Source organism: Taudactylus pleione, unplaced genomic scaffold, assembly GCF_031769625.1.
Source record: "Taudactylus pleione unplaced genomic scaffold, aTauple2 ptg000677l, whole genome shotgun sequence".
NCBI lineage: Eukaryota > Metazoa > Chordata > Amphibia > Anura > Myobatrachidae > Taudactylus > Taudactylus pleione.
Window position 1 is genome coordinate 1,743,611 of NW_028285079.1, and position 24,732 is coordinate 1,768,342.

At 49.8% G+C, this 24,732-nt stretch overlaps 1 protein-coding gene across 1 annotated transcript in view; it reads right to left on the reverse strand.

Moving 5' to 3' along the window:
* The window catches only part of POLQ (DNA polymerase theta), a 225,038-nt gene that overhangs the window by 151,683 nt on the left and 48,623 nt on the right, over positions 1–24,732 (reverse strand). Inside the window, exons 17-23 of the mRNA XM_088455888.1 lie at positions 11,230–14,141; positions 10,688–10,831; positions 9,813–10,015; positions 1,517–1,757; positions 1,229–1,422; positions 709–840; positions 108–282 (exon numbers count right to left, since the gene is read on the reverse strand). Of these exons, the coding sequence (XP_088312014.1) occupies positions 108–282; positions 709–840; positions 1,229–1,422; positions 1,517–1,757; positions 9,813–10,015; positions 10,688–10,831; positions 11,230–14,141 (4,001 nt within the window). The remainder of the gene's footprint in view (positions 1–107; positions 283–708; positions 841–1,228; positions 1,423–1,516; positions 1,758–9,812; positions 10,016–10,687; positions 10,832–11,229; positions 14,142–24,732) is intronic.

Consider the following 24,732-nt stretch of genomic DNA (forward strand, 5'->3'; position numbering starts at 1 on the left):
TGGGGGATTGGGGTAACTGTGGCGGTATGGGTCTGGGAGACTGGGGTACCTGTGGCGGTATGGGTCTGGGGGATTGGGGTACCTGTGGCGGTATGGGTCTGGGGTACCTGTGGCGGTATGGGTCTGGGAGATGGGATATATTCGCTCCATGCACAGGGACGGGCTGAAGATCTTCTCTCTCTGTAACGGGTACACGACTTTGGTCATGGCATTAGTGATTCTCTTCCATTCCAGGATCAGCCCAGGAAGAGGGTGCAGAGGTTTCAGCTTCTCCAGAACATCCTGATGACAAAGCAGAAAGTTACTCCCTGATAGAGACGCTGTGGGACGGGAGAGGAGCCCTCAGCGCTCACAGTAATATTTATATCTGGAACATGATTTGTAAACTCTGTAATAAAAGAACTGAGCATCTGAATAATAAATTAACTTTGGAGAAAAAAAGCCCCAAAATATGAACAATTTGGACGGACAACAGGACAGAACACATCATAACATGGTGAGATAAACGGGCGCTCTCATATTAAACACTTATTATTAAATAAAGCCCTTTGAATTCAGGCTCTTGTAATTTTATGCTGTATATTTCTTTCTGGGGATAATAAGGTGACGCACAGCAGAATAATGTGAGTAGAACGTGGCGGCCTCTCTCGCTGATATGCGCTAATGTCACTTATAGAGTCCGGAGCAGATTATTGCAGATTATTTAACCTTTGTGGTGCTGAACTGCTTGCTGAGCCGAACTCGGTTTCCATTCACTGCCGCTCTCCTTGTGTACCCCAAGGTCTTCTTCTGCCCTTTCAGATCTCCATTGGGTGGGAGCTTAAGTTCAATGAACAACACCTAAAAAACAGAACGATGACTGTTATTCACACGCCAGAAGGCCAGCAATGGCGGAAACAGGCGCCTTAAGGAATGTACCAGTTGTGAAACGCGTCATGGCAGGTGTGACATTTATTTGAAGGGGGCATATTATAGAATTAACCACATCAGCAATTCTCTCTGTCCTGCAGCAGGAGAACTTGGCACAAACCTTCTAACAATAGATAACTGTGCCTGACCCATGAAGCACCAGCTGAACCTGCTTTTTACATCATGCAGATGCTACAAGAAGTATTGAGAGAGATTCCTGAGGTTCTATCATTAGAGAGAACCTTTCACATCATTTTTGGACATCAGACATCTACTAGGAACAATTTTACTGGGAATTCAAATACATTTTTATCAGCACCTGAGCAACGTCATCAGGACTTGTCAAGGCGAAGCTGTGTCCAGCCAGCTGGTATGCCTGGACCTCAATCTCATTCATTTTGGCTTGCATGATGTGTTTCTGCATTTCACACTCCTCTGTGCTGAAGCCAATCCCATTCAGTTCCAGGAGAGCCAGGCAGTACTGGGCGGGCATCTCCATCTTAGAGAAGACACCTGAGGGAGAGGCGAAACGCGTTAATGTGTGCACTTACATCACGGCTTGGTCAGTAGATAATTCCATTAATAACTGCTAGTAAAAGCTTGTTACCTTGCAATTTATCCTTCTCTAACAAGCTATTTAGTTTGGTCATTGTGTTGAAAATAAGAACCGACTCTATCGCTGCTCTGTAGCGCCCCGACTGGTCACAATTGGCACTGAGTCCTAGGCTCTGCACTCCCTGGCCAGTTCCCACTCCGTCCAGCATAGGAAGCTCATGTGGAAGGAAGTTTGCTACCATATTGTGAAGAGTTCGCTCCTTGGACCCCGGGTCTAGTAACCAGCAAGCCACCTACAAAACATTAGGTTATTATTACAAAATAGGAGATGCCACTGTTACCACTCACTATTACACTACTGTCTCCTATGAATTTCAGGAACTGGAAAAATGAGTGATGTGAACACGAATTGAAAACTAAGGTTGGCTATCCCCGACACCCCTGGGTAGTGGGTGCCAGGTTGACTGTGTGAAAAATAGAGTGTTGTCCTTTACAGGAAAACTAGAGGTCCCAGCAAGCCTCCCTTGCATGGTACTTGAAGAACCACAAGTACCAGCATGTGGGCATTAAGGGCCCGCTGGTACCTCTAGTTCACCTGAAAAAGAGATATTAGAAAAGACAGGGTACACACATCGAAGGTTATATTATTTTCTGACACATGCACTAACTCATTCTCTCATAGAAAGATCCCCTGGAAGTGGTTATGAATGCTGTAGAGTCCAGGATAAGGGGCCTACATTGCTCCCAGATGGGAGAAGCCTGGCCAGATAGTAGTGAGATGATAAATGCTTCTCTGGTCCTCTCTGAAAAAAAATTTACCAGGGAAAATTCGAAGTGAACCGATACTTGATTGAGGAATCCCCTCATACACCATAGGGATGGGGATCCGTAGGTGGCTGGACTCTGCCCTGAGCATCAGAGTTGTAATGCTGGCAGATGGAACGGGTACATTCCCAGAGGGCGTGTGTGAAGGTGCTGGTGGAATTCCTGCAGACATAGCATTATCTGTGCTGGGTTTTCCACCCTTCCACTGAGAACTTGCAGGTGACTTATTGCAGATGGAATTCTGGCCATAGTCATGGCCTGAGTATTCTGTGAAGCCCTGGGATTTTGATATTACAGGGGAACACACCGAAAGAGGTACAGCGTGATACTCCGAGAGGTGGTAGCCACGAAATAACCTAAAGTGTGTAACACAGTAGGCACAAATGCCAAAGGTACAGCTGAGTACACAAAGTGTGGAATTTTGGGAACGTGGTACACGGATGCCGAGGTACTGTTTGTACAATGCAATAAGGTATACAGAGGTGCTAGCATGGTTTGAACAGCACGTAGCATGTAACGAGTTACACGTATGTGCTGGGACTGTGGGTACAGCGTGTAGCATGTAATGAGAGGCACGGATGTGCTGGGACTGTGGGAACAGCGTATAGCGTGCAATGAGATACACAGAGTATATCACAATAACCCTGGAGCTCAAAACAGACAACAAGTGTAACAGTATACACACAGAGTAGGTTGGTCCCAACCGTGAAAGCACCACAGTACTGAGCCAGTATGAGGACTCTGCCTGGAAACACTGCGGATGGATAGGAGGGTATGGATGTGCTACAAAGACAGCCGACCCAGATCCGGGTAAAGGCAGGGCCCCTGAGACAGCAGGTCCCGACGCTGAGGCAGAAGGAACGGAGCGTCTACGGACAAGCTCCTGAGATCAGAGTACCAAGGACGTCTGGGCTATGCTGGAGTCACCAGCAGAAACGTGCCCCCGTCCTGTTTGAGTTTTCTGAGTACCCGAGGTAGCAGGGAGATCGGAGGGAACAGGTACACTAGGTGAAACGTCCATTTCACTGACCGCGCGTCCACTAGGCTTGCGCCTGCATCTCTTGTCCTTGAGCTGTACACGGGCAACTTGCAGTTGTGACGGGAGGCCATCAGGTCCAACTCCAGCAGTCCCCACTTGTCCACGAGAAGTTGAAACACCTCTGGGTGAAGCGACCATTCCCCGGGATGCACGTTGTGACGGCTGAGGAAGTCCACCTCCCAATTGAGGACTCCTGGGATGAAGACTGCCGAGATTGCTGGAAGGTGGCACTCCGCCCAAGCCAGGATTTGAGACACCTCCGACATCGCAGCTCGACTGCGAGTCCCTCCCTGGTGATTTATGTACGCCACTGTGGTAGCGTTGTCTGACTGCACCTGAACTGCTCTTCCGTGAAGAACGGTGCCTGACGACAGTAGAGCACGGTACACTGCCCGCAGCTCTAGAACGTTTATGGGAAGGACGGCTTCCTCCGCCGACCAACGGCCCTGAGAGACAACGAGCCGGGCACTGCTCCCCAACCCCGGAGACTGGCATCTGTCGTAAGCAGAACCCAGTCCGGGATCCAAAAGGGGCGACCCTGGATGAGATGAGCTGACTGAAACCACCACACCAGAGACCGGCGCACTTCCGGGGACAAGACCAGCATCTGTGAACGGATCCGGTGAGATAACCCGTTCCACTCCGAAAGAATCTAGCCCTGCAGGGGCCTGGAATGGAACTGGGCAAACTCCACCATGACGAATGCCGACACCATGGACCCCAGGACTCTCATTGCCAAATGGACCGACACCCTGCCACTGCTCAGGCAACTGTGTATCCTCAGTTGTAGGGAAGACACCTTTTCCGGAGTCAAGAAAATCCTTTGTTGACAAGAATCCAGAAGTGCTCCCAGATGGACCATCCGTTGTGATGGGATCAGACATGGCTTCTTCCAATTTATCAACCACCCATGTGCTTGAAGACAAGCAATGGTCAGGGGGAGATGTCGAAAAAGCACCTCCGGGGAGCTTGCCAGCAGCAGAAGATCGTCCAGGTACGGCAGCAGCCGTATACCCTGACCCCGAAGGTGGGCAGCCATAACTGCCGTCACCTTGGTGAACACCCTCGGAGCCGTGGAAAGGCCGAAAGGCAACGCCCGAAACTGGTAGTGATGGTTCAGGATAGCAAACCTCAGATACCGCTGATGTGCCAGTGCTATGGGCACATGGAGATAGGCGTCCTGGATATCGAGGGAGACCATGTAATTCCCAGGTTCCATCGCCAGAATGATGGAACGTAACGTTTCCATCCTGAACTTGGGAACTCTGAGGTATGTGTTCAGTGACTTCAAATTTAGGATAGGGCGATGAGAACCATTGGGTTTCTGCACCAGAAACAGAGTAGAATAGTACCCCGTCCCGCGCTGAGACTGCGGAACGGGAACAATGACCCCTGCTTGTAGCAAGGATTCTATAGCTACCTGAATCTGGACAGCTTTGGTCTTGTCCAGAGAAGGACTCGTGCAGAAAAACAGGTGGGGTGGCCTGAACCGAAAAGACAGGGCGTACCCCTGAGAGACTACTTCTCGAACCCAGGCATCCGTGGTGGTATTGTGCCAACACTGGGCGATTTGAGAAGTCGGCCTCCCACTCTGGGGTCCCCCAGAGAGAGGCCCGTCCCATCAGGCAGCAGGTTTATCCTCCTGCTTGGAAGAAGGGCACCGAGCACTCCATGCCTGCTTCTTGGGCTTGGGTGCGGCCTTGGTCGCCGAATGTCTCGGGAAGGACTGACCCTTGGCCTTACCCTGAACCCGAAAGGACCGAAAAGCAGAGCTCCTCACTTTAGCCGGCGCAGAGGCCGAAGGGAGGAAAGCCGACTTGGACTTAGCCAAGGTATCAACTATTTTATCCAAATCTGGACCAAATAGCAATTCTCCATTAAAAGGCAAGGTCTCCAGACCATTTTTAGAGTCTGCATCAGCCCTCCAGGACCTCAGCCACAGGGACCGCCGAGCAGACACAGCTGCAGCCGAAACCCTAGAAGTTAGCAGGCTGGCATCCAAAGACGCTTCCCCAATATAGGAAGCCGCATCCCTCATCTGTCCCACTAGCGCTCTCTGGATATCTCGGAGCATCGTCAGTAAAGGTATCCTCCAAGGCATTGGCCCAGTTCTCAATGGCTTTAGCCACCCAGGAGATAGCCATGGACGGGCGAGCCACTGCCCCGGAAAGAGAGTAAATGGACTTCAAACAAGTCTCCACCTTCCTGTCCGTGCGATCCTTTAAAGAAGAGATAGACGGCAATGGCAGCGTTGCGCTTTTGATCAAGCGGGTGACATGGGAATCCACCGCCGGTGGAGTCTCCCATTTCCTGCAATGAGCTTCAGGAAAAGGATAAATTTGACGCCAACCTCTTCTGAGGAAGGAGCCTCTTACTGGGTAATTGCCAGGCCGTCGCCATATGATTCATTAATTGATCAGACAGGGGAAACACATTCGAAGTTACCTTGGCTTTTTCAAAATGAGGGAACTTCGAGCTAGGAGCCGGCGCATCATCCTTTATATGGAGGATAGCCCGCACCGCCCTAACTAATGCTGGAACATTAATGGAGGACTTAGCCTGCACCTCCTGCCCCATGGCATCAGAGTCAGAGTCCTCATGAATCTCTCCGTCATCAGAGGACACTTCCGAGTCCGACAACTGCGCAGCCAGTGAACTCACGACAGGACGCTTGGACACCCTTGGTGGCACATCACATTGCAACATCGACTGAAACGCCGAGGATGAGGCCGCCAGACTCTGTACAGAGCTGGAGAGAACATCCACCCAAGGTGGAGGAGCCGTCTGAGGAAAACTCTGAAAAGGCACCACAGACTGCTGCGTCACATGAGACTGGACATACACAGGCAGTCCCGAGTAAGGACCCACAGTCTGGGCCCCGGGGGGAGACCACAATATTTGCAGAATAGCCGGGGAATGGGGGATGGAGGGCTGGAGCAACGCCCTAGAAGGGACCGTTGATGGGACCAATAACCGGTCCGCAATGGACGCCAGCACCTGTGAAAACATCGCCCAAGGAGGGTCCTGTGACACAGGGGGTTTAGAGGGGCCCGGTACCAGCTGGCACCGCCCGCACAGACCATGCTGAGATAAGTCCTCCCCATCAACTCCAGCAGCACAGCGTCTGCAGGAAAATAGCACAGGAGCCACAGAGCGCTCAGTCTCCTCATCAGACATGATACCGTAAATCACAAGAAATACGTATCACCAGCGGAATTACGGTATTAACACCCGCGCACTCCCAGTATGCGACACAACAGCCCAGATATGGTACTGTGTAGCACACAACAGTATGTGACAGACCCCACAAATACGTGTTTTATATAAGTGAGGGTATCAGAAAAACGCCCTTCCCCCACACACCTGCCGGGCCGTAGGAGAAGGAAAGGGATAGTTATAAGCTGACAGCAAGGAGAATAAGTCACAGACAGGCAGCACTAGCAATAGTCACATACAATGCAGAAAAGTTAGTACTCACTGCACCTTCTGCTACAATCAACCGCCCAGATTCAGTGTCTGGGAGGGCTATAGCGCTGTGTACACTGTCCTTTAGCAGGGGAGAGGTACACAGGGGGACCGGTCCACTTGATACCGCCTGGGAGTCTGCGGTGCCTGCCAGTAAAGATGGCCGCCGGAGACCTCAGAGTAGGAGTGGCCGAGAGATAAGAGCAGCTCAGCGACGCCAGACTGCGTGTTGAAAGGCGCGCTGAGCTGAGGGGAGGAGCCGCTAGACAGGGAAGGCTGCCTCCCCTGGCTAGCATTTAACCCCTGGGTAGCCGGTCCCGCTTCCAGCCTGTCACCCTGGTGGTCTAGCGGATACGCGGGGTATTCCTCTATAGAGGGGGAGCCTGCCGCCGCTGCTAGCGCCTCCGGTCTGTCCCCAGAGACCGGAGGCTTCTGACTGCATAGGAAGTATCCGCAAGCCGCCGCACGCGGCGACCCGCGGCTTACCTGATCCCCGGCGATTCGGCAGCAGTCACAGGGAGTCCCCAGAGCCCGGCTAGTACAGACTCTGGGGTCCCGCCGCGATCCCCAGATCTGTACTGGTGTCGCGGCGCCAGCGGGGAGTAGGAGTGGCAGCGTGGACGTCCTAAAGGACAGTCTGATGCTGCCGCTCTAAAAGTGTAAAAAAAAAATAATAAAATTTCTCTTTAAAATAAAGCTTAGGGGCTGCTCCTGCAGCCCCACTGCGACAGGGGGACCCGACTCCGGCCGGGCACCAACTAAAACTGAGGTGCCTGTGGTCGGGGGCGGGGTATAGAGGAGGACGGACCCAAGTGCATCCTGGGAGCAGTGAAAGCTTTAACTGGGTGGTGCCCGTGGATCCAGATCCAGCTATACCCCTCAAGGTCAACCCTGTGGACCCCCTATGGACCCTGAAGTAGAAATGCTGGCTAGGCAAGATTATAAATCATTGTCAGCTGTAATATTTTCAGGTAATTATATAAAATATAATCCATAGAAAAAGTTACATACAGTAAATACTTCATGACTCACTGACAGCTGTTAGTGTTTCCCAATGACGGTATTGCGGCCGATGAGCGGATATACTGCACAGAAGGTCAGAGAGAGACCGAGCATCATCTGTAGATATCTTTCTGTATGTATCCAGCTTTAGTCTCTTCTAGGGCTATATGTACTAAAGTGAGTGTTTTTAGAAGTGGAGATGTTGCCCATAGCAACCAATCAGATTCTAGCTATTATCTTCTAGAAGGTGCTAGTTACATGTTAAGCAGAATCCGATAGGTTGCTATGGGCAACATCTCCATTTCTAAAAACCTGCACTTTAGTAAATATACCCCCAGTGTCTCAAATGCTAAAGAGCAACAGGTGCGAGAATCCGGCATAAATGGGGCGGGCGGGGGGGGTTCGTGCAGGATCTCGGTCTGCATCGCCAATGTCAAATCATTTTGGGATTGTAATACCAAACAGCCTGAGAAAACCTCTACTTCCCTGCCCCCTGTAAGGGACATGAAGGTAACTGGTATTAGTCACATAACAATAAAAACAGAAGGGACACAAAATGGTTTAATGTAGACACCACACTGCCGGCACAAAAACACCTCCCATAGCGCACATGGTGCCCTTACCCAACGTGCGAGCACATGGTTAATATGTGAGGGCTGCCAAGGGAATAATATCCAGATGAAATCCATTATATGTCACATAGCCCTACAGACTAACAACGAGAACGTTATACAGCAAAGGGAACCACCACCCATGGTCCAGGAGGTGGTCTTCAGGAATGGACTGATCAGCCCCAAAAACACTGAGGATGAGCCATAAGATACAGAGCGGGGATAAAAGAGCCTCATAAATCTCAACGGTGTCCTAGATCAGATAAAATATACAAATTATTTGGTCCATGAGGTCGGCGCCATGTAAGCCGTAGGCGACGCGCGGATTCTGCTGTGTAATCCATGGGCCATAGACAAAAGCACAAACCACCGACAGAGGGAAGAGCTCCAGCAGTAACAGATAACGTCTATGGTCAGTCTAAATGGCGTGAGGCAGGAAAGAATTACACGGGTTCCGGACTATAGACAGACAATAATTAGTTAGACAATGTCTAGGTCACAGGTTCTCAAACTTGATCCTCAGGACCCCAAACAGTGCATGTTTTCCAGGTCTCCTCAAAGAATCACAAGTGAATAATTAGCTCCACCTGTGGGTCTTTTAAAATGTGTCGGTGAGTAATGAATACACCTGTGCACCTGCTGGGTGACCTGGAAAACGTGACCTGTGTGGGGTCCTGAGGACCGAGTTTGAGAACCACTGCTCTAGACACCAGATGTTAGACAGTTAATAGTTAGACAAGGATAAAAGTTCGACACAGACAAAAGTCAGACACACTAAAGTTAGACATGTAAAAAGTTTGACAGGTACAAAAGACCGACATGGTCAAAAGTTCGACATGAAAAAGATCAACACAAAAATGGTTGACACATTTTTTTTTTATTTTTTTTTTAGGGTTAGGTTTAGGCTTTAGGCACTTACCCCCACGGTTAGGGTTAGGCACCAAGTAGAGGGTTAGGGATAGGGTGAAGATTAGGGCTAAAAAACAAACAAAAAAATTATTGTTGACCAGTTTGACCCTGTCGAACTTTTTACATGTCTAACTTTAATGTGTCTGACTTTTTTTGTGTCTAACTTGTTTCCGTGTCTAACTATTGACTGTCTAACATCTGGTGTCTATCTAGACATTGTCTAACCAATTACTGTCTATCTCTTATACCACACCCGAATTACATACATGTACATGTGCTAAACCATACCGGACCCACTCACAGCGATGTCTAATGTGCCGCATAGAGAGGGCGCTTTATCATTCACGTAGCCGACATACAGAGCCAGCCCAAACCTGGACCACAACAACTACCCAGCAAAGTGCACCACCAGCGAGGATGAAGGAGGGCGGCCAGCAAAAGCTCAACACTTCATCACCTTCCCTAAAACGGTCTCATGTATAAAGAGGCGTCCGAACCTTTGGGTCCTGGAAGTGTCCTGTGACGGAGACCTTGCAGCCCAGGAGGAGAGTCTTGTACTGCTCGATGAAGTTATACAGGACGATGGTGCTCTGCTCCTCAGGGGGACGTGTCTGCTGTAACGTGGCCTGCAGGTACCACAGCCGCTCCTTCACAGACAGGTTCTGGTCCAGCGGAGGGGGTGCCAGGCTAGAACTGAGGTCTATAGAGATCACACACGTCTATTAATGTACATAGATATTTACCATCTCTCTGCTTCTCGCTGCTAGCGACAAACAATCCCACCACAAGGCACCATGATAAGGCACCAGGGGCGCAGGTGATGGGGAAAATGCGGCTGGTTCTTCTAATAACATAGGAAAATTATTTAGTGTTTGTCCAAATACTTTTATTGAAAAGCCAAAAGTCAGCAGCACACAGTAGGGGTGTTATCAATGATTACAGACTCCAAGCGAATTACCAGGCTGTAATAAGGATTATTATTTCTGTATATATAATATATAACGCCTGCATAGAACGCCGCTCACCCTTACTACAAAGTGCATTAAGGTATGAGGAGGGAGCACCTTAATTCAGGAATGCATAATGCACTGATCTGGGCCTACACATATGATGAACAGTAAAGTGTTATAGACGAGTATCTCCATGCCCAGCACCACAAACTGCAAATGAGACCAGCCCACGGCTCTATATGTGGTCACTTTGTGCAATCGTGTTGTTCGGCCAATCTCTGAACAATCGCATGTGGGGTGAATTGGGTAATTAGGCTTTACAACAAGATTTGGATGAGTGCACCACCACCGGGCAGTAAAAATACTAATAATCCCTGACAGGGAGGTGGTCTCAGGGGCCAATGCAGGGAAAAGGGTCATACCTGACAGGTCCTGCTCTCTCTGTAAGGACAGGTAATACGCGTCTTTCCCTCCCCAGCACACAGCCAGGCCCACCAGCAGAAGGTCATCCCAGCCCTGGATGGGGAGGCCATCTTCCTTCACCTGCGCACGGCTTGGAGACTGAACTAAAAGATGAAAGTACTAATAGTTCAAAGACAATTGAGGCTTCAATATTTATTTAGTTCATAAAAAAGTAAAAATAATAATTTTATACTTCGGTTAAAAACTTCAAAGTTCACTGGATACTCTGGGTTCCTGACAGTGTGGAGTACATACCACCAGGCGTGTTACCTCTCCTGGTCTTCAGTGCACACGATGACTAAATTCTACAGATTAAACATTTTTCTGCAGCTACTGTATTTAAAGGTTTGTGTTGGAGACTGTGTAGCCGCCTAGCACAGTTACTTGGCCAAGGCAAAGAGACACCCACTGGAGTGTGCTCCATATAATCAGCAACCCATCATATCCAGTGAGGAGATTATATAACAAGACTTCGTCTGGAACTACAAAGAAGAACATTCACCTTGTTTGAACCTCCCACCAATAGTCATCTTGGATGATGGAGGCTGCGTCCTACGCTCACAGGCCACAGAGAGGGAAAACTTCTTCTGGTTCTTCCATTCTCTCAGGAATGTCTGAAAGAGAGTCTGGTCACTTGCCACATCGATAATACTGAACCCTTCTGCGCTGGATGAGGGCAGAGGCAATGAGTCCTGAGACAACTGCAAGGAGAAGTCCTCATCTATAACGGAGGTGTCTCTAGTCGGCTCAACGCCGGGGACCTCCCTATAGTCCAAATCTGTACATTGCAACCCCAAAAACTCCTCTTCCTGCTTCTCAGCCTCCATAGACAGAACGACTGAGCTCACAGGTTCTATTCTTTGCTTCTTGATCCCAGATTTCATGGCGGACATCCCAATAACCTTCCCGGATGTGCACTCACTGGGCGGTGTGGGGGGAACAAGCTCATTCCTGCTATCAGGCCTGAAGTCAGGTGTCCCCACAGCTCCTGCAGCATCATTGGGGGTGGAATTCCGATGAGCGTCATCCAGAAAACGATGGCCTGTCGATGGCGTGTGTGGGATGTCCTGAGGATCTGGGCAAAACGGCCCTGAGGAGTGACTTCTCTCCTTTTTGTCAGTAACAGAGAGACACTGCTTAATACGAGAAGTGCTGGGGTCATCCTTAGACTTGATATGACCTGTAGGACTTGGCCACTGATCTAAAAGGTCTTGCATACCTGGAGTCAAGCTAAATGAGAGATCGGACCACTCTGTCTGATTTCTCATAATTTCCATCCTTTCTGGTATTTCTAGCTCAAGTTTCTTTTCCACATTTTCCACCTGACAGGCTCCCGCAGTTGTGAGTTCTTTGTCCCTTTCTAATCCTGGAGGTAGCTCCACGTCATTTAGAGCCTCCATCATTTGGAAGGAGTCAAGTTGAGAGAACATAATCGATGCGTCATCACACTTTAAGGGCTGGTTCTGCTCCTCAGTCATAATATTGACGGAGGGATTGGGCTGACTCAGGTTATCCATCTCTTCTTCCTTGCTATCAAGTGGAGGAGGTAGACCAGGCTGATTCAGGAAATCCATCTTTTCTTCATTGTCAGGTGGTGGGGGCAGACCGGGCTGATTCTGGAGGTCCATCTCTTCTTCTTTCTTGCTGTCAGGTGGTTTGGGCAGACCAGGCTGATTCAGCAGGTCTAGCTCTTTTTCCTTGATGTCAGGTGGTGGGGGCAAACCGGGCTTATCTAGTTTAGAACCGGTCCCAAGATCTTCATCAAAGCTGTCAAACAGGAAACTATCACTCATGTTCAGGCTGGATCCTACCACTTGAAGACATCCCAAAGTGCCGTCTTCGGTCAGCCCATGGTTCTGTGCGTGAAGCAATTCCGTATCGGCACTAAGGAATGAATCTCCCTCTTTACTGGTCTGGCTATGGCAGGTCTGGAACAAGCTCTGGAGTTGTGTATCACTCAGGGAGATATCACTTCCTCTGAGCTGCACAATATTTTCGGTGACCTTATTTGCAGGCTGATTTTCTGGCCCTTTTAAACTCTCCCCGCATGCATCTGAACAGCTGATCAAGTCCTTTACAGAATTCCCAGTGTCCTGGTTTAGGTTTATATCAGTTCTGCGTGGCTCCGCAGCATTAACATGCGTCAGGTCCGTTTGCAGCACAGTGCCAGCCAGATCTGCTGCCAACCTGGAATCTCCTGCTCCCTGTTCCCTCCCAGATGCCACCTGCTGAAATATTAACTTCTCCGTTTGAGTATCCAACTGGAAACTGTCCTCAAAGGTCCTAGATGCTATGTACAAATCAGGGGACAGACTGTTCTTCGGGGAACCTGCAATGCAGACAGTAGGGACTGTTTTTCCAGGGCCACTTTCTTCATTTGTGGCAATAGTCCCATTGTGCGAGCGCATGTTTTTAGAAACAGCGGTGCTCATTGGCGCGCGTTCCTCAGTTATAACCGATGACTGTTCGGCATCCGGAGGTCGCAATTGTGGGACTCTGGTTACCTCTGTGTTAGCGATTTCTCCCATAACGTCTCGGCAAGCCTCGCTTGTTTGTGATTTCCGCGCCTCTGCCCCTGCTGTCTCTTTCCTTATCAGCCCCTTGCCGCTGAGCCTGACCTCAGCTGCATCACCCGCGGCTTCACGGCCACTAGACTCAATCTGCGATCTACAAAGGTTGGAGATGGTACTAAGTGCAGCATCCCCTGAGCGATCACCCTGTGGGCAAAGTGGGGTTTTACTGGGCACTTTCATAGTTCTACTGACAGCGGGTTTCTCCTTAATTTTCTTCTCTGAATCGGTAACTGACAGAACCGATAATCTGCCCTCGTTATTACTAATTTCTTTTCTTCCAGGATCATTCAGTGACAGAAGTTCAGGGATATTCTCTTTACCTTTGACCAACATAATCTCTGTGCAGGTTGCCGGATGTCCTTCAGGGTCTAAGTTCTTACATGCCACAAGATTCCCATTGTTAGATGTGTCTGTCCCTCTAAGCTGTGACTTCATCCCAGCAGAAGCCTCTTCCCTTTTACTCTGAGCGGAGGCTTGTAAACACTCAGGACCCGTTCTCGGTTCACTTTCTTTTGCATGTGGGAGAGAGTTCGTTTTCGAATGCTTCCTGGCAGAGGTTGAAGCCTTCACAGACTTTCTCTCTTGAGCAGAGAAAGTGTCTGAATTTGCTTCGGAAGAGGAGCAGGAAGAGGAACTAAAAGAGGAGTCAAAACTTGTATCAGGACTCCACCGGATCCCCATCATTGCCAAATCTTCCTTCAGCAGCCTCCTAGCCTCCTCCACAATCAGCTCGGCTGCCTCTCTCTCAGTCAGTCCCTTTTTCCCAGATATCCAGATGCAACGAGCAGCTCGGCGACGCTCCTGCACGGCCTCCTCGTCTTCATCCACCGCTCTGCGGACACTGAAACACAAGGACAAGACCTTATTAGAAGAAGTGCAACATAGAAACACAGGCGATGCATTACGGCTGGAGCTTTGGCGCTGGATACAAGAACTACGGAACTAAGACACTTCTAGATCAACTTACAGCTTAAAAACTTTACATTACTGGAAAAGAATGGAGGACAATACGCATATCCAGATATTTATGGGGAGGGAAAACTCACAATTCTTAACAGAATAATGCAAATGTACTATAAGGGGTAAATTTACTAAGATGAGGGTTCTATTAAGAAGTGATGTTGCCCATAGCAACCAATCAGATTCCAGGTATTATCATCTAAAAGGTGCTAGATAAATGAGAAGTAGAATCTGATTGGTTGCTATGGGCAACATCTCTTCTTGAATAGAACTCCCATCTTAGTAAATTTACAACTAAGTATTGGAGAGATTGAGGCTGCTTATATAATTATATGGAAGCTCTACATGTAGTGAGATACATTGTACATTAATAAATGTGTTTCATATGAATTAATACATATTACAATATGAAAATGAGAATCTGCTATTATTATGGATTTAGGGGTAATCCCCAGCCGCTCTAACTCCATTTAGTTGCATTAATCTAGTCCCTCTGATAATTAGGCACCAAAAGACTTGGACAGGCTACGGATTGGGGCTCATCACACAGAATGCAGACAAATTAGAGATGAGCATCCGCATTGTAAAGTCATTTGTTTCACCTCCCTCTAAAAGTGTTTACGCAGTGTTACATTTGTATCTTAGAAAACTCATCTCAATCACGCAGTAAGATACAGAGCCGCTGCAGTGTCTCTCTGTAATCAGGCAGTAAGATACAGAGCCGCTGCAGTCTCTCTCTGTAATCAGGCAGTAAGATACAGAGCCGCTGCAGTGTCTCTCTGTGATCAGGCAGTAATATACAGAGCCGCTGCAGTGTCTCTCTGTAATCAGGCAGTAATATACAGAGCCGCTGCAGTGTCTCTCTGTAATCAGGCAGTAAGATACAGAGCCGCTGCAGTCTCTCTCTCTGTAATCAGGCAGTAAGATACAGAGCCGCTGCAGTGTCTCTCTGTGATCAGGCAGTAATATACAGAGCCACTGCAGTGTCTCTCTGTAATCAGGCAGTAATATACAGAGCCGCTGCAGTGTCTCTATGTAATCAGGCAGTAAGATACAGAGCCGCTGCAGTCTCTCTCTCTGTAATCAGGCAGTAAGATACAGAGCCGCTGCAGTGTCTCTCTGTAATCAGGCAGTAATATACAGAGCCGCTGCAGTGTCTCTCTGTAATCAGGCAGTAATATACAGAGCCGCTGCAGTGTCTCTCTGTAATCAGGCAGTAAGATACAGAGCCGCTGCAGTCTCTCTCTCTGTAATCAGGCAGTAAGATACAGAGCCGCTGCGGTGTCTCTCTCTGTAATCAGGCAGTAATATACAGAGCCGCTGCAGTGTCTCTCTGTATTCAGCCAGTAATATACAGAGCCGCTGCAGTGTCTCTCTGTAATCAGGCAGTAATATACAGAGCCGCTGCAGTGTCTCTCTGTAATCAGGCAGTAAGATACAGAGCAGCTGCAGTGTCTCTCTGTAATCAGGCAGTAATATACAGAGCCGCTGCAGTGTTTCTCTGTAATCAGGCAGTAAGATACAGAGCCGCTGCAGTGTCTCCCTGTAATCAGGCAGTAATATACAGAGCCGCTGCAGTGTCTCTCTGTAATCAGGCAGTAAGATACAGAGCCGCTGCAGTGTCTCTCTGTAATCAGGCAGTAAGATACAGAGCCGCTGCAATGCCTCTCTGTAATCAGGCAGTAAGATACAGAGCCGCTGCAATGCCTCTCTGTAATCAGGCAGTAAGATACAGAGCCGCTGCAGTGTCTCTCTGTAATCAGGCAGTAATATACAGAACCGCTGCAGCTCTCTCTCTGTAATCAGGCAGTAAGATACAGAGCAGCTGCAGTGTCTCTCTGTAATCAGGCAGTAAGATACAGAGCAGCTGCAGTGTCTCTCTGTAATCAGGTAGTAAGATACAGAGCCGCTGCAGTGTCTCTCTGTGATCAGGCAGTAAGATACAGAGCCACTGCAGTGTCTCTCTGTGATCAGGCAGTAATATACAGAGCCGCTGCAGTGTCTCTCTGTAATCAGGCAGTAAGATACAGAGCCGCTGCAGTGTCTCTCTGTAATCAGGCAGTAAGATACAGAGCCGCTGCAGTCTCTCTCTCTGTAATCAGGCAGTAAGATACAGAGCCGCTGCAGTGTCTCTCTGTAATCAGGCAGTAATATACAGAGCCGCTGCAGTGTCTCTCTGTAATCAGGCAGTAATATACAGAGCCGCTGCAGTGTCTCTCTGTAATCAGGCAGTAAGATACAGAGCCGCTGCAGTCTCTCTCTCTGTAATCAGGCAGTAAGATACAGAGCCGCTGCGGTGTCTCTCTCTGTAATCAGGCAGTAATATGCAGAGCCGCTGCAGTGTCTCTCTGTAATCAGGCAGTAATATACAGAGCCGCTGCAGTGTCTCTCTGTAATCAGGCAGTAAGATACAGAGCCGCTGCAGTGTCTCTCTGTAATCAGGCAGTAAGATACAGAGCAGCTGCAGTGTCTCTCTGTAATCAGGCAGTAATATACAGAGCCGCTGCAGTGTCTCTCTGTAATCAGGCAGTAAGATACAGAGCCGCTGCAGTCTCTCTCTCTGTAATCAGGCAGTAAGATACAGAGCCGCTGCAGTGTCTCTCTGTAATCAGGCAGTAAGATACAGAGCCGCTGCAGTGTCTCTCTGTAATCAGGCAGTAAGATACAGAGCCGCTGCAGTGTCTCTCTGTAATCAGGCAGTAAGATACAGAGCCGCTGCAGTGTCTCTCTGTAATCAGGCAGTAATATACAGAGCCGCTGCAGTGTCTCTCTGTAATCAGGCAGTAAGATACAGAGCCGCTGCAGTGTTTCTCTGTAATCAGGCAGTAAGATACAGAGCCGCTGCAGTGTCTCTCTGTAATCAGGCAGTAAGATACAGAGCCGCTGCAATGCCTCTCTGTAATCAGGCAGTAAGATACAGAGCCGCTGCAATGCCTCTCTGTAATCAGGCAGTAAGATACAGAGCCGCTGCAATGCCTCTCTGTAATCAGGCAGTAAGATACAGAGCCGCTGCAGTGTCTCTCTGTAATCAGGCAGTAATATACAGAACCGCTGCAGCTCTCTCTCTGTAATCAGGCAGTAAGATACAGAGCAGCTGCAGTGTCTCTCTGTAATCAGGCAGTAAGATACAGAGCAGCTGCAGTGTCTCTCTGTAATCAGGCAGTAAGATACAGAGCCGCTGCAGTGTCTCTCTGTAATCAGGCAGTAAGATACAGAGCCGCTGCAGTGTCTCTCTGTAATCAGGCAGTAAGATACAGAGCCGCTGCAGTGTCTCTCTGTAATCAGGCAGTAAGATACAGAGCCGCTGCAGTGTCTCTCTGTAATCAAGCAGTAAGATACAGAGCCGCTGCAGTGTCTCTCTGTAATCAGGCAGTAAGATACAGAGCCGCTGCAGTGTCTCTCTGTAATCAGGCAGTAAGATACAGAGCCGCTGCAGTGTCTCTCTGTAATCAGGCAGTAAGATACAGAACCGCTGCAGTGTCTCTCTGTAATCAGGCAGTAAGATACAGAGCCGCTGCGGTGTCTCTCTGTAACCAGGCAGTAAGATACAGAGCCGCTGCGGTGTCTCTCTGTAACCAGGCAGTAAGATACAGAGCCGCTGCAGTGTCTCTCTGTAATCAGGCAGTAATATACAGAGCCGCTGCGGTGTCTCTCTGTAACCAGGCAGTAAGATACAGAGCCGCTGCAGTGTCTCTCTGTAATCAGGCAGTAATATACAGAGCCGCTGCGGTGTCTCTCTGTAATCACCGGTTCCAGCAGTCAGAAGCCCCTTGTGAGCGATAAAGTAGGACTCGCCGGCGTGGGGAAACCCGCATGGGATAGTGAATTATTAGGGTTTATTCAACTAAATGTTTACCGGCTCTCATATAAGCATTATATCTGTGTATGTATTCTGTGCTGCCGTCCAACACTGCACAAGATAACGGACAAGTTACTATTGAGGGGTCTATTTACTAAGCAGTGTTAGGAGAAGTGAAAAGTGATAAGGTACCAGCCAATCAGCTCCCAACTGTCATTTTTCAAACACAGCCTGTGAGATGGCAGTTGGGAGCTGATTGGCTGGTACCTTATCACTTTTCACTTCTCCTAACACTGCTTAGTAAATAGACCCCTAAGCGTGAATGGACGGAAGGTCTCTTTTGCGCAGGTGTGCCAATAATGACAAGAGGATATATAGCGTATACTGTGAATAAATGAATGTATACAACGCACGTAATCACAGTGAGAGGAGGGAGATATGGTCTTCGGTTAGTGATATCGTGCTGTGACAAGGAAGATCAGCTCAATAAAGGAAATTCTTCCAGCAATGATATTTGTGTTATTTCATGATCCCAGTAATCATCTAATTATGCAGAACTGACAACTTGGCAGGAATTGCCAAATAGCGTTACTACTCACAGCGTCCCAGAGACAACACGCAGGACGCAAATCCGTGCAGAAACTAAATCCCCGGTAAGATTCTCTGGTACAGACAAGGAGATCCAGGGCCAAATGCTTCATGTGTATTTCACGGGCGTCCTGATCACTTCCTCAGGACAGTAAGTTCCAGACAGTGAGTTGTGCGAGTCTCTGATAACAGAAGCTCCCGCCGAGGAAACTACATTCACCTTACAGATTCCTCGGCAGCTGCGTCTGTTATCAGAGACTCTCACCGCGGACTTTATTCATTTTATAGTTCTGATGAAGTGTTGCAGGACGCACGTGAAACGCATCAAGCATTTATCTTTGGAACTCCCTTGTCTGAACCAGAGAATCTTACTAAGGATATAGGATCTGCATGGATTCATTTCCAGTTTGTTGCATTTTCCATCCATTATTTTGCTTCAGGAGCAACAAGATTTTCCCCGATGTCTACACTGACTGCAAACCGCTGGGACTGCTCTACAATGCAGGGGTGCAGGTCTCTTCTCCCATACACTTTTACTAAAAGCAAAAATAACCCCCCAACCTCCCAAATAACTAAACGATGCCAGGAACGGAAAGGGGCAGGTTCAGCACTTTATAATGGTGACGTCAATATACGTTCTCGCAGTGAGAAATCGCACGTAGACTTCTGAATGCCATATACAGATCTGGCCAGCTTCATTGTTGCTCATAGCACAGCACCGGTTATCAGGGCTAGAGGGGATATACAGCGTTTGAGGTAAAATGTGGTCCTGACTGTTCCTGCACTAAGAATAACAAGAGATATGGTAAGAACTTACCTTTGTTATCTCTGTTTCTACGAAGTCCATAGGGGGTCCACATGGTTGACCTTGGGTATATAGATGGATCAGGATCCATGGGCACCACACAGTTAAGCTTTTAGCTCCCAGGATGCACTTGGGTCCTCTTCTATACCCCGCCCCCGAGCCACAGGCACCTCAGTTGGTAAGCAGCTAAGGCCGGAGGAGGAGACTAAACAGAGAGAAGGAAGACTGGAACACACAAGAAACCATACTCACAGAAATGGGAGACGGAAAACCGGTGACCAGCCACACAGGCCATTTGAAGCCAGGTGCGTCAGGGCGGGCGCCCTGTGGACCCTATGGACTTCGTAGAAACAGAGATAACAAAGGTAAGTTCTTACCATATCTCTTGTTTTCTACTTCAGGGTCCATAGGAGGTCCACAGGGTTGACCTTGGGGATGTCCCAAAGCAGTTCAACTAAGGGCTGGGACGCTCCTGTGCTGAAAGGAGCACCCGGCGCCCAAAGGATGCATCCTGAGAGGCGAAGGTGTCAAACGCATAGAACCTCAAAAGCGTTTGAATTGAAGACCAAGTGGCCGCCTTACACAGCTGAACAGCAGAAGCGCCACGTCTAGCAGCCCAAGAAGGACCCACAGAACGAGTGGAATGAGCCTTAACAGAGGCTGGCACAGGTAAACCCTCCTGTGCATAAGCCTCACAAATAACGGAACAAAGCCAACGGGCTAACGTTTGTTTGTTGGCAGGCCAACCCCTCTTGTGAAAACCAAAGAGGATAAACAAGGAATCAGCTTCCTAACCGAAGCCGTCCGGTCTACATAAATTCTAAGCGCCCGGACAACATCTAAGGAAGTCTCACCAGCTGAAAGATCAGGGGACTGAAAAGCTGGCACAACAAGTTCCTGATTAATGTGGAACTTCGAGACCACTTTGGGCAAAAACTCAGGACGAGTGCGGAGCACCGCTCTGTTCTGGTGAAAAATCAGGAAAGGAGGGCGACAGGAAAGCGCCCCCAATTCAGACACCCTCCTGGCTGAAGCAATTGCCAGGAGAAAAACCGTCTTAAATGTCAGCCACTTGAGATCCACCGACTCAAGAGGCTCAAACGGAGGACCCTGCAGGACCCGTAACACCACTGCCAAGTCCCAAGGAGCCACAGGAGGCACAAAGGAAGGCTGGATCCTGAGAACACCTTGGAAAAAGGTGTGAACGTCTGGCAGTATTGCAATCCGCCGTTGAAACCACACGGACAAGGCGGACACATGAACCTTCAGAGATGCAAGGCGTAAGCCGAAGTCCAATCCTGACTGAAGAAGTTCCAAGATCCTAGAAACTCGGAACACCTGAGGATCATAATGTCTAGACTCACACCACTGAAAGTAAGTGTGCCACACTCTGTGATAAATCTGTGCTGAAGCAGGCTTGCGTGCCCTGAGCATGGTACCAATAACCGAACTGGAGAAGCCCCGAGACCTCAAGACGGCTGTCTCAAGAGCCACGCCGTCAAAGACAGCCGACCCAGATCCGGGTAAAGGCAGGGCCCCTGAGACAACAGGTCCAGACGCTGAGGAAGAAGGTACGGCGAGTCGATGGAGAGGCTCCTGAGATCGGAGTACCAAGGCCGTCTGGGCCACGCCGGAGCCACCAGCACGAGCGTGCCACCATCCTGCTTGAATTTCCGCAGAACCCGAGGAAGTAGGGATATCGGAGGAAACAGATACGCCAGGTGAAAAGACCATTTCACCGACAGCGCGTCCACCAGACTTGCGCCTGCGTCTCTTGTCCTTGACCCGTAAATGGGCAACTTGTGATTGTGACGGGAGGCCATCAAGTCCAGCTCCGGCAGTCCCCATCTGTCCACGAGTAGCTGAAACATCTCTGGGTGAAGCGACCATTCCCCGGGATGCACGTCGTGACGGCTGAGGAAGTCCGCTTCCCAATTGAGGACTCCGGGGATGAAGACCGCCGAGATCGCTGGAATGTGACCCTCCGCCCACGTCAGGATGCGAGACACCTCCGACATCGCTGCCCGACTGCGAGTTCCGCCTTGGTGGTTGATATACGCCACCGTGGTGGCGTTGTCGGACTGCACCTGTACCGCCCTTCCGTGAAGAGCGGGGCCGGACGACTGCAGGGCCCTGTATACTGCCCGCAGTTCCAGGATGTTGATGGGAAGAAGTGCTTCTTCCGCAGACCAATGACCCTGGAGAGACAATGAGCCGGTCACTGCCCCCCAACCCCGGAGACTGGCATCCGTCGTGAGCAGGACCCAGTCCGGGATCCAAAAGGGCCGCCCCTCGACCAGATGAGCTGTCTGAAGCCACCAAGCCAAAGATTTCCGAACGTCCGGAGACAACACCAGCACCTGAGAGCGGATCCGGTGAGGTAACCCGTTCCATTCCGATAGAATCAGCCCCTGCAGGGGCCGGGAATGGAACTGGGCAAATTCCACCATGTCGAATGTCGACACCATGAACCCCAGAACTCTCATAGCCGAATGGACCGACAGGCGGCAACTGCTCAGGCAACTGCGTATCCGCAGCTGTAGGGAGGCGACCTTCTCCGGAGTCAGGAAGATCCTTTGCTGACGCGAATCCAGCAGGGCTCCCAAATGAACCATCCGCTGTGATGGAATCAGGGAGGACTTTTTCCAATTTATCAACCACCCGTGTGCTTGCAGGCAAGCGATCGTCAGGTGGAGATGTTGAAGCAGTACCTCCGGGGAGCTCGCCAGCAACAGGAGGTCGTCCAGATACGGCAGCAGCCGTACATTCTGGTTCCGAAGATGTGCGGCCATGACCGCCATAATCTTCGTGAACACCCTCGGTGCCGTGGAGAGACCAAAGGGTAGCGCCCGGAACTGATAGTGGTGTTGAAGGATAGCGAACCTCAGATACCGCTGGTGCGAAGATGCTATCGGAACATGGAGGTAGGCATCCTGGATGTCCAGGGACACCATGTAATCCCCGGTTCCATCGCCAGAATGATGGAACGTAACGTTTCCATCCTGAACTTGGGAACTCTGAGGAATTTGTTCAGAGACTTCAAGTTGAGGATAGGGCGATGAGAACCATTGGGTTTCTGCACCAGAAACAGAGACGAATAATTCCCCGTCCCTCGTTGTGATTGAGGAACGGGAACAATGACCCCTGCTTTCAGCAAGGACTCTATAGCCTCCTGAACCTGTAACGCCTTGGTCTTGTCCTGAGAAGGACTCGTGCAGAAAAACTGGTGGGGTGGTCTGTGCTGAAAAGACAGGGCGTACCCCTGGGAGACCACTTCTCGAACCCAGCCATCCGTGGTGGTATTGTGCCAGCACTGGGCAAATAGAAGAAGTCGGCCTCCCACTCTGAGGTCCCCCAGAGGGAGGCCCGTCCCATCAGGCCGCAGGTTTATCTTCCTGCTTGGAAGAAGGGCGCTGAGCACTCCAGGCTTGCTTCTTGGGTTTAGAGGCAGTCTTACTCGCAGACTGTCTCGGGAAGGACTGACCTTTCGCCTTACCCTGAACCCGAAAGGAACGAAAAGCCGAACTCCGAACCTTAGCAGGCAGTGCCGCCAAAGGGAGGAAGGCCGACTTGGATTTAGCCAGGGTATCCACTATTTTGTCCAAGTCCGGACCAAATAGTAATTCCCCATTGAAAGGTAAGGCCTCCAGACCTTTCTTTGAATCAGAGTCCGCTCTCCAGGACTGCAACCATAAGGATCGGCGGGCAGACACCGCTGCAGCCGATACCCGAGAGGTCAGCAGACTAGCATCTAAAGAAGCTTCTCCAATGTAAGAAGCAGCGTCCCTCATTTGTCCCAACAACGCCCGCTGGACATCCGGAGCGTCGTCCGGGAAGGTATCTTCCAATGCATTGGCCACCCCTCAATGGCCTTGGCCACCCAGGAGATGGCCATGGACCTTCGGGCCACCGCCCCGGAGAGGGAGTAAATAGACTTTAAGCAAGTCTCAACTTTCCTGTCCGTGGGATCCTTCAGCGAGGATATCGACGGTAATGGTAAGGTGGCGCCCCGAGTTAAACGGGTGACATGGGAATCCACCGCCGGTGGAGTTTCCCATTTTTTACAATGTGCCTCAGGGAAGGGATAATTAGAAGCCAACCGCTTCTGAAGAAGGAATCTCTTACTGGGCGCCTACCAAGCTACCGCCATATGATCCGTCAACTGATCCGACAGGGGAAAACAAGAGATATGGTAAGAACTTACCTTTGTTATCTCTGTTTCTACGAAGTCCATAGGGTCCACAGGGTTGACCTTGGGGTATAGGTTGGGAACCAAATCCGGGCACCACGCAGTTAAAGCTTTTAGCTCCCAGGATGCACTGGGTCCACTCTCCCTATAACCCCACCCCCAAGCCAGAGGCACCTCAGTTTGTAAGTAGCCAAAGGCCGGAGGAGGAGAGAAAAAGAGAGAGAAAACTGGAACACTCAATAACCATACTCACCGAAATGGGAGACGGAAAACCGGTGACCAGCCACACAGCCCATATGAAGCCAGGTGCGTCAGGGCGGGCGCCCTGTGGACCCTATGGACTTCGTAGAAACAGAGATAACAAAGGTAAGTTCTTACCATATCTCTTGTTTTCTACTTCAGGGTCCATAGGGGGTCCACAGGGTTGACCTTGGGGATGTCCCAAAGCAGTTCAACCAAGGGTGGGGACGCTCCTGTGCTGAGAGGAGAATCCGTCGCCAAAAAGGAAGCATCCTGAGAGGCAAAGGAAACCAATGCCTAGAACCTTAAAAAGGTGTGGACAGAAGACCACGTGACCACCTAGTAAGGCAAAACAGCCGAGGCGCCACAGCGAGCCGCACACGAGGGTCACATGGCCCGAGAAAAAACAAGCATCAACAACAGGAAGACCCATGGGTAGGCCCCTGAGGAAGACCTACGAGGCCATCCAAGCCAACATTTGGTTATAGGCCGGCCATCCTTTCCTGTGAAAACCAGAAATCTCAGACCACCAATAAGGAGTCCGATTTCCGTAAGGAACCTGAACGGATCACATAAATCCAAAGAGGCCAGACCACAGTCAATGAGGCCACACCAGCAGAGAGGACTGGGGACAGAATGGCCGTACCATAAGTTCCAGAATATTATGGAACCTGAAAACCACTAAGAAGAAACACAGGGCGAGAGCAACTCCCACCCTGACATGATGCCCTCCAGAAGAGGGAGCCACATGAGAACGCTCCCAATTCAGACACTCTCCTGGTTGATATAAACACCCTGAGAGAAAGAGAGAGCCTAAGCAATAGACCATGTAATGGCTATCACAACCAGCG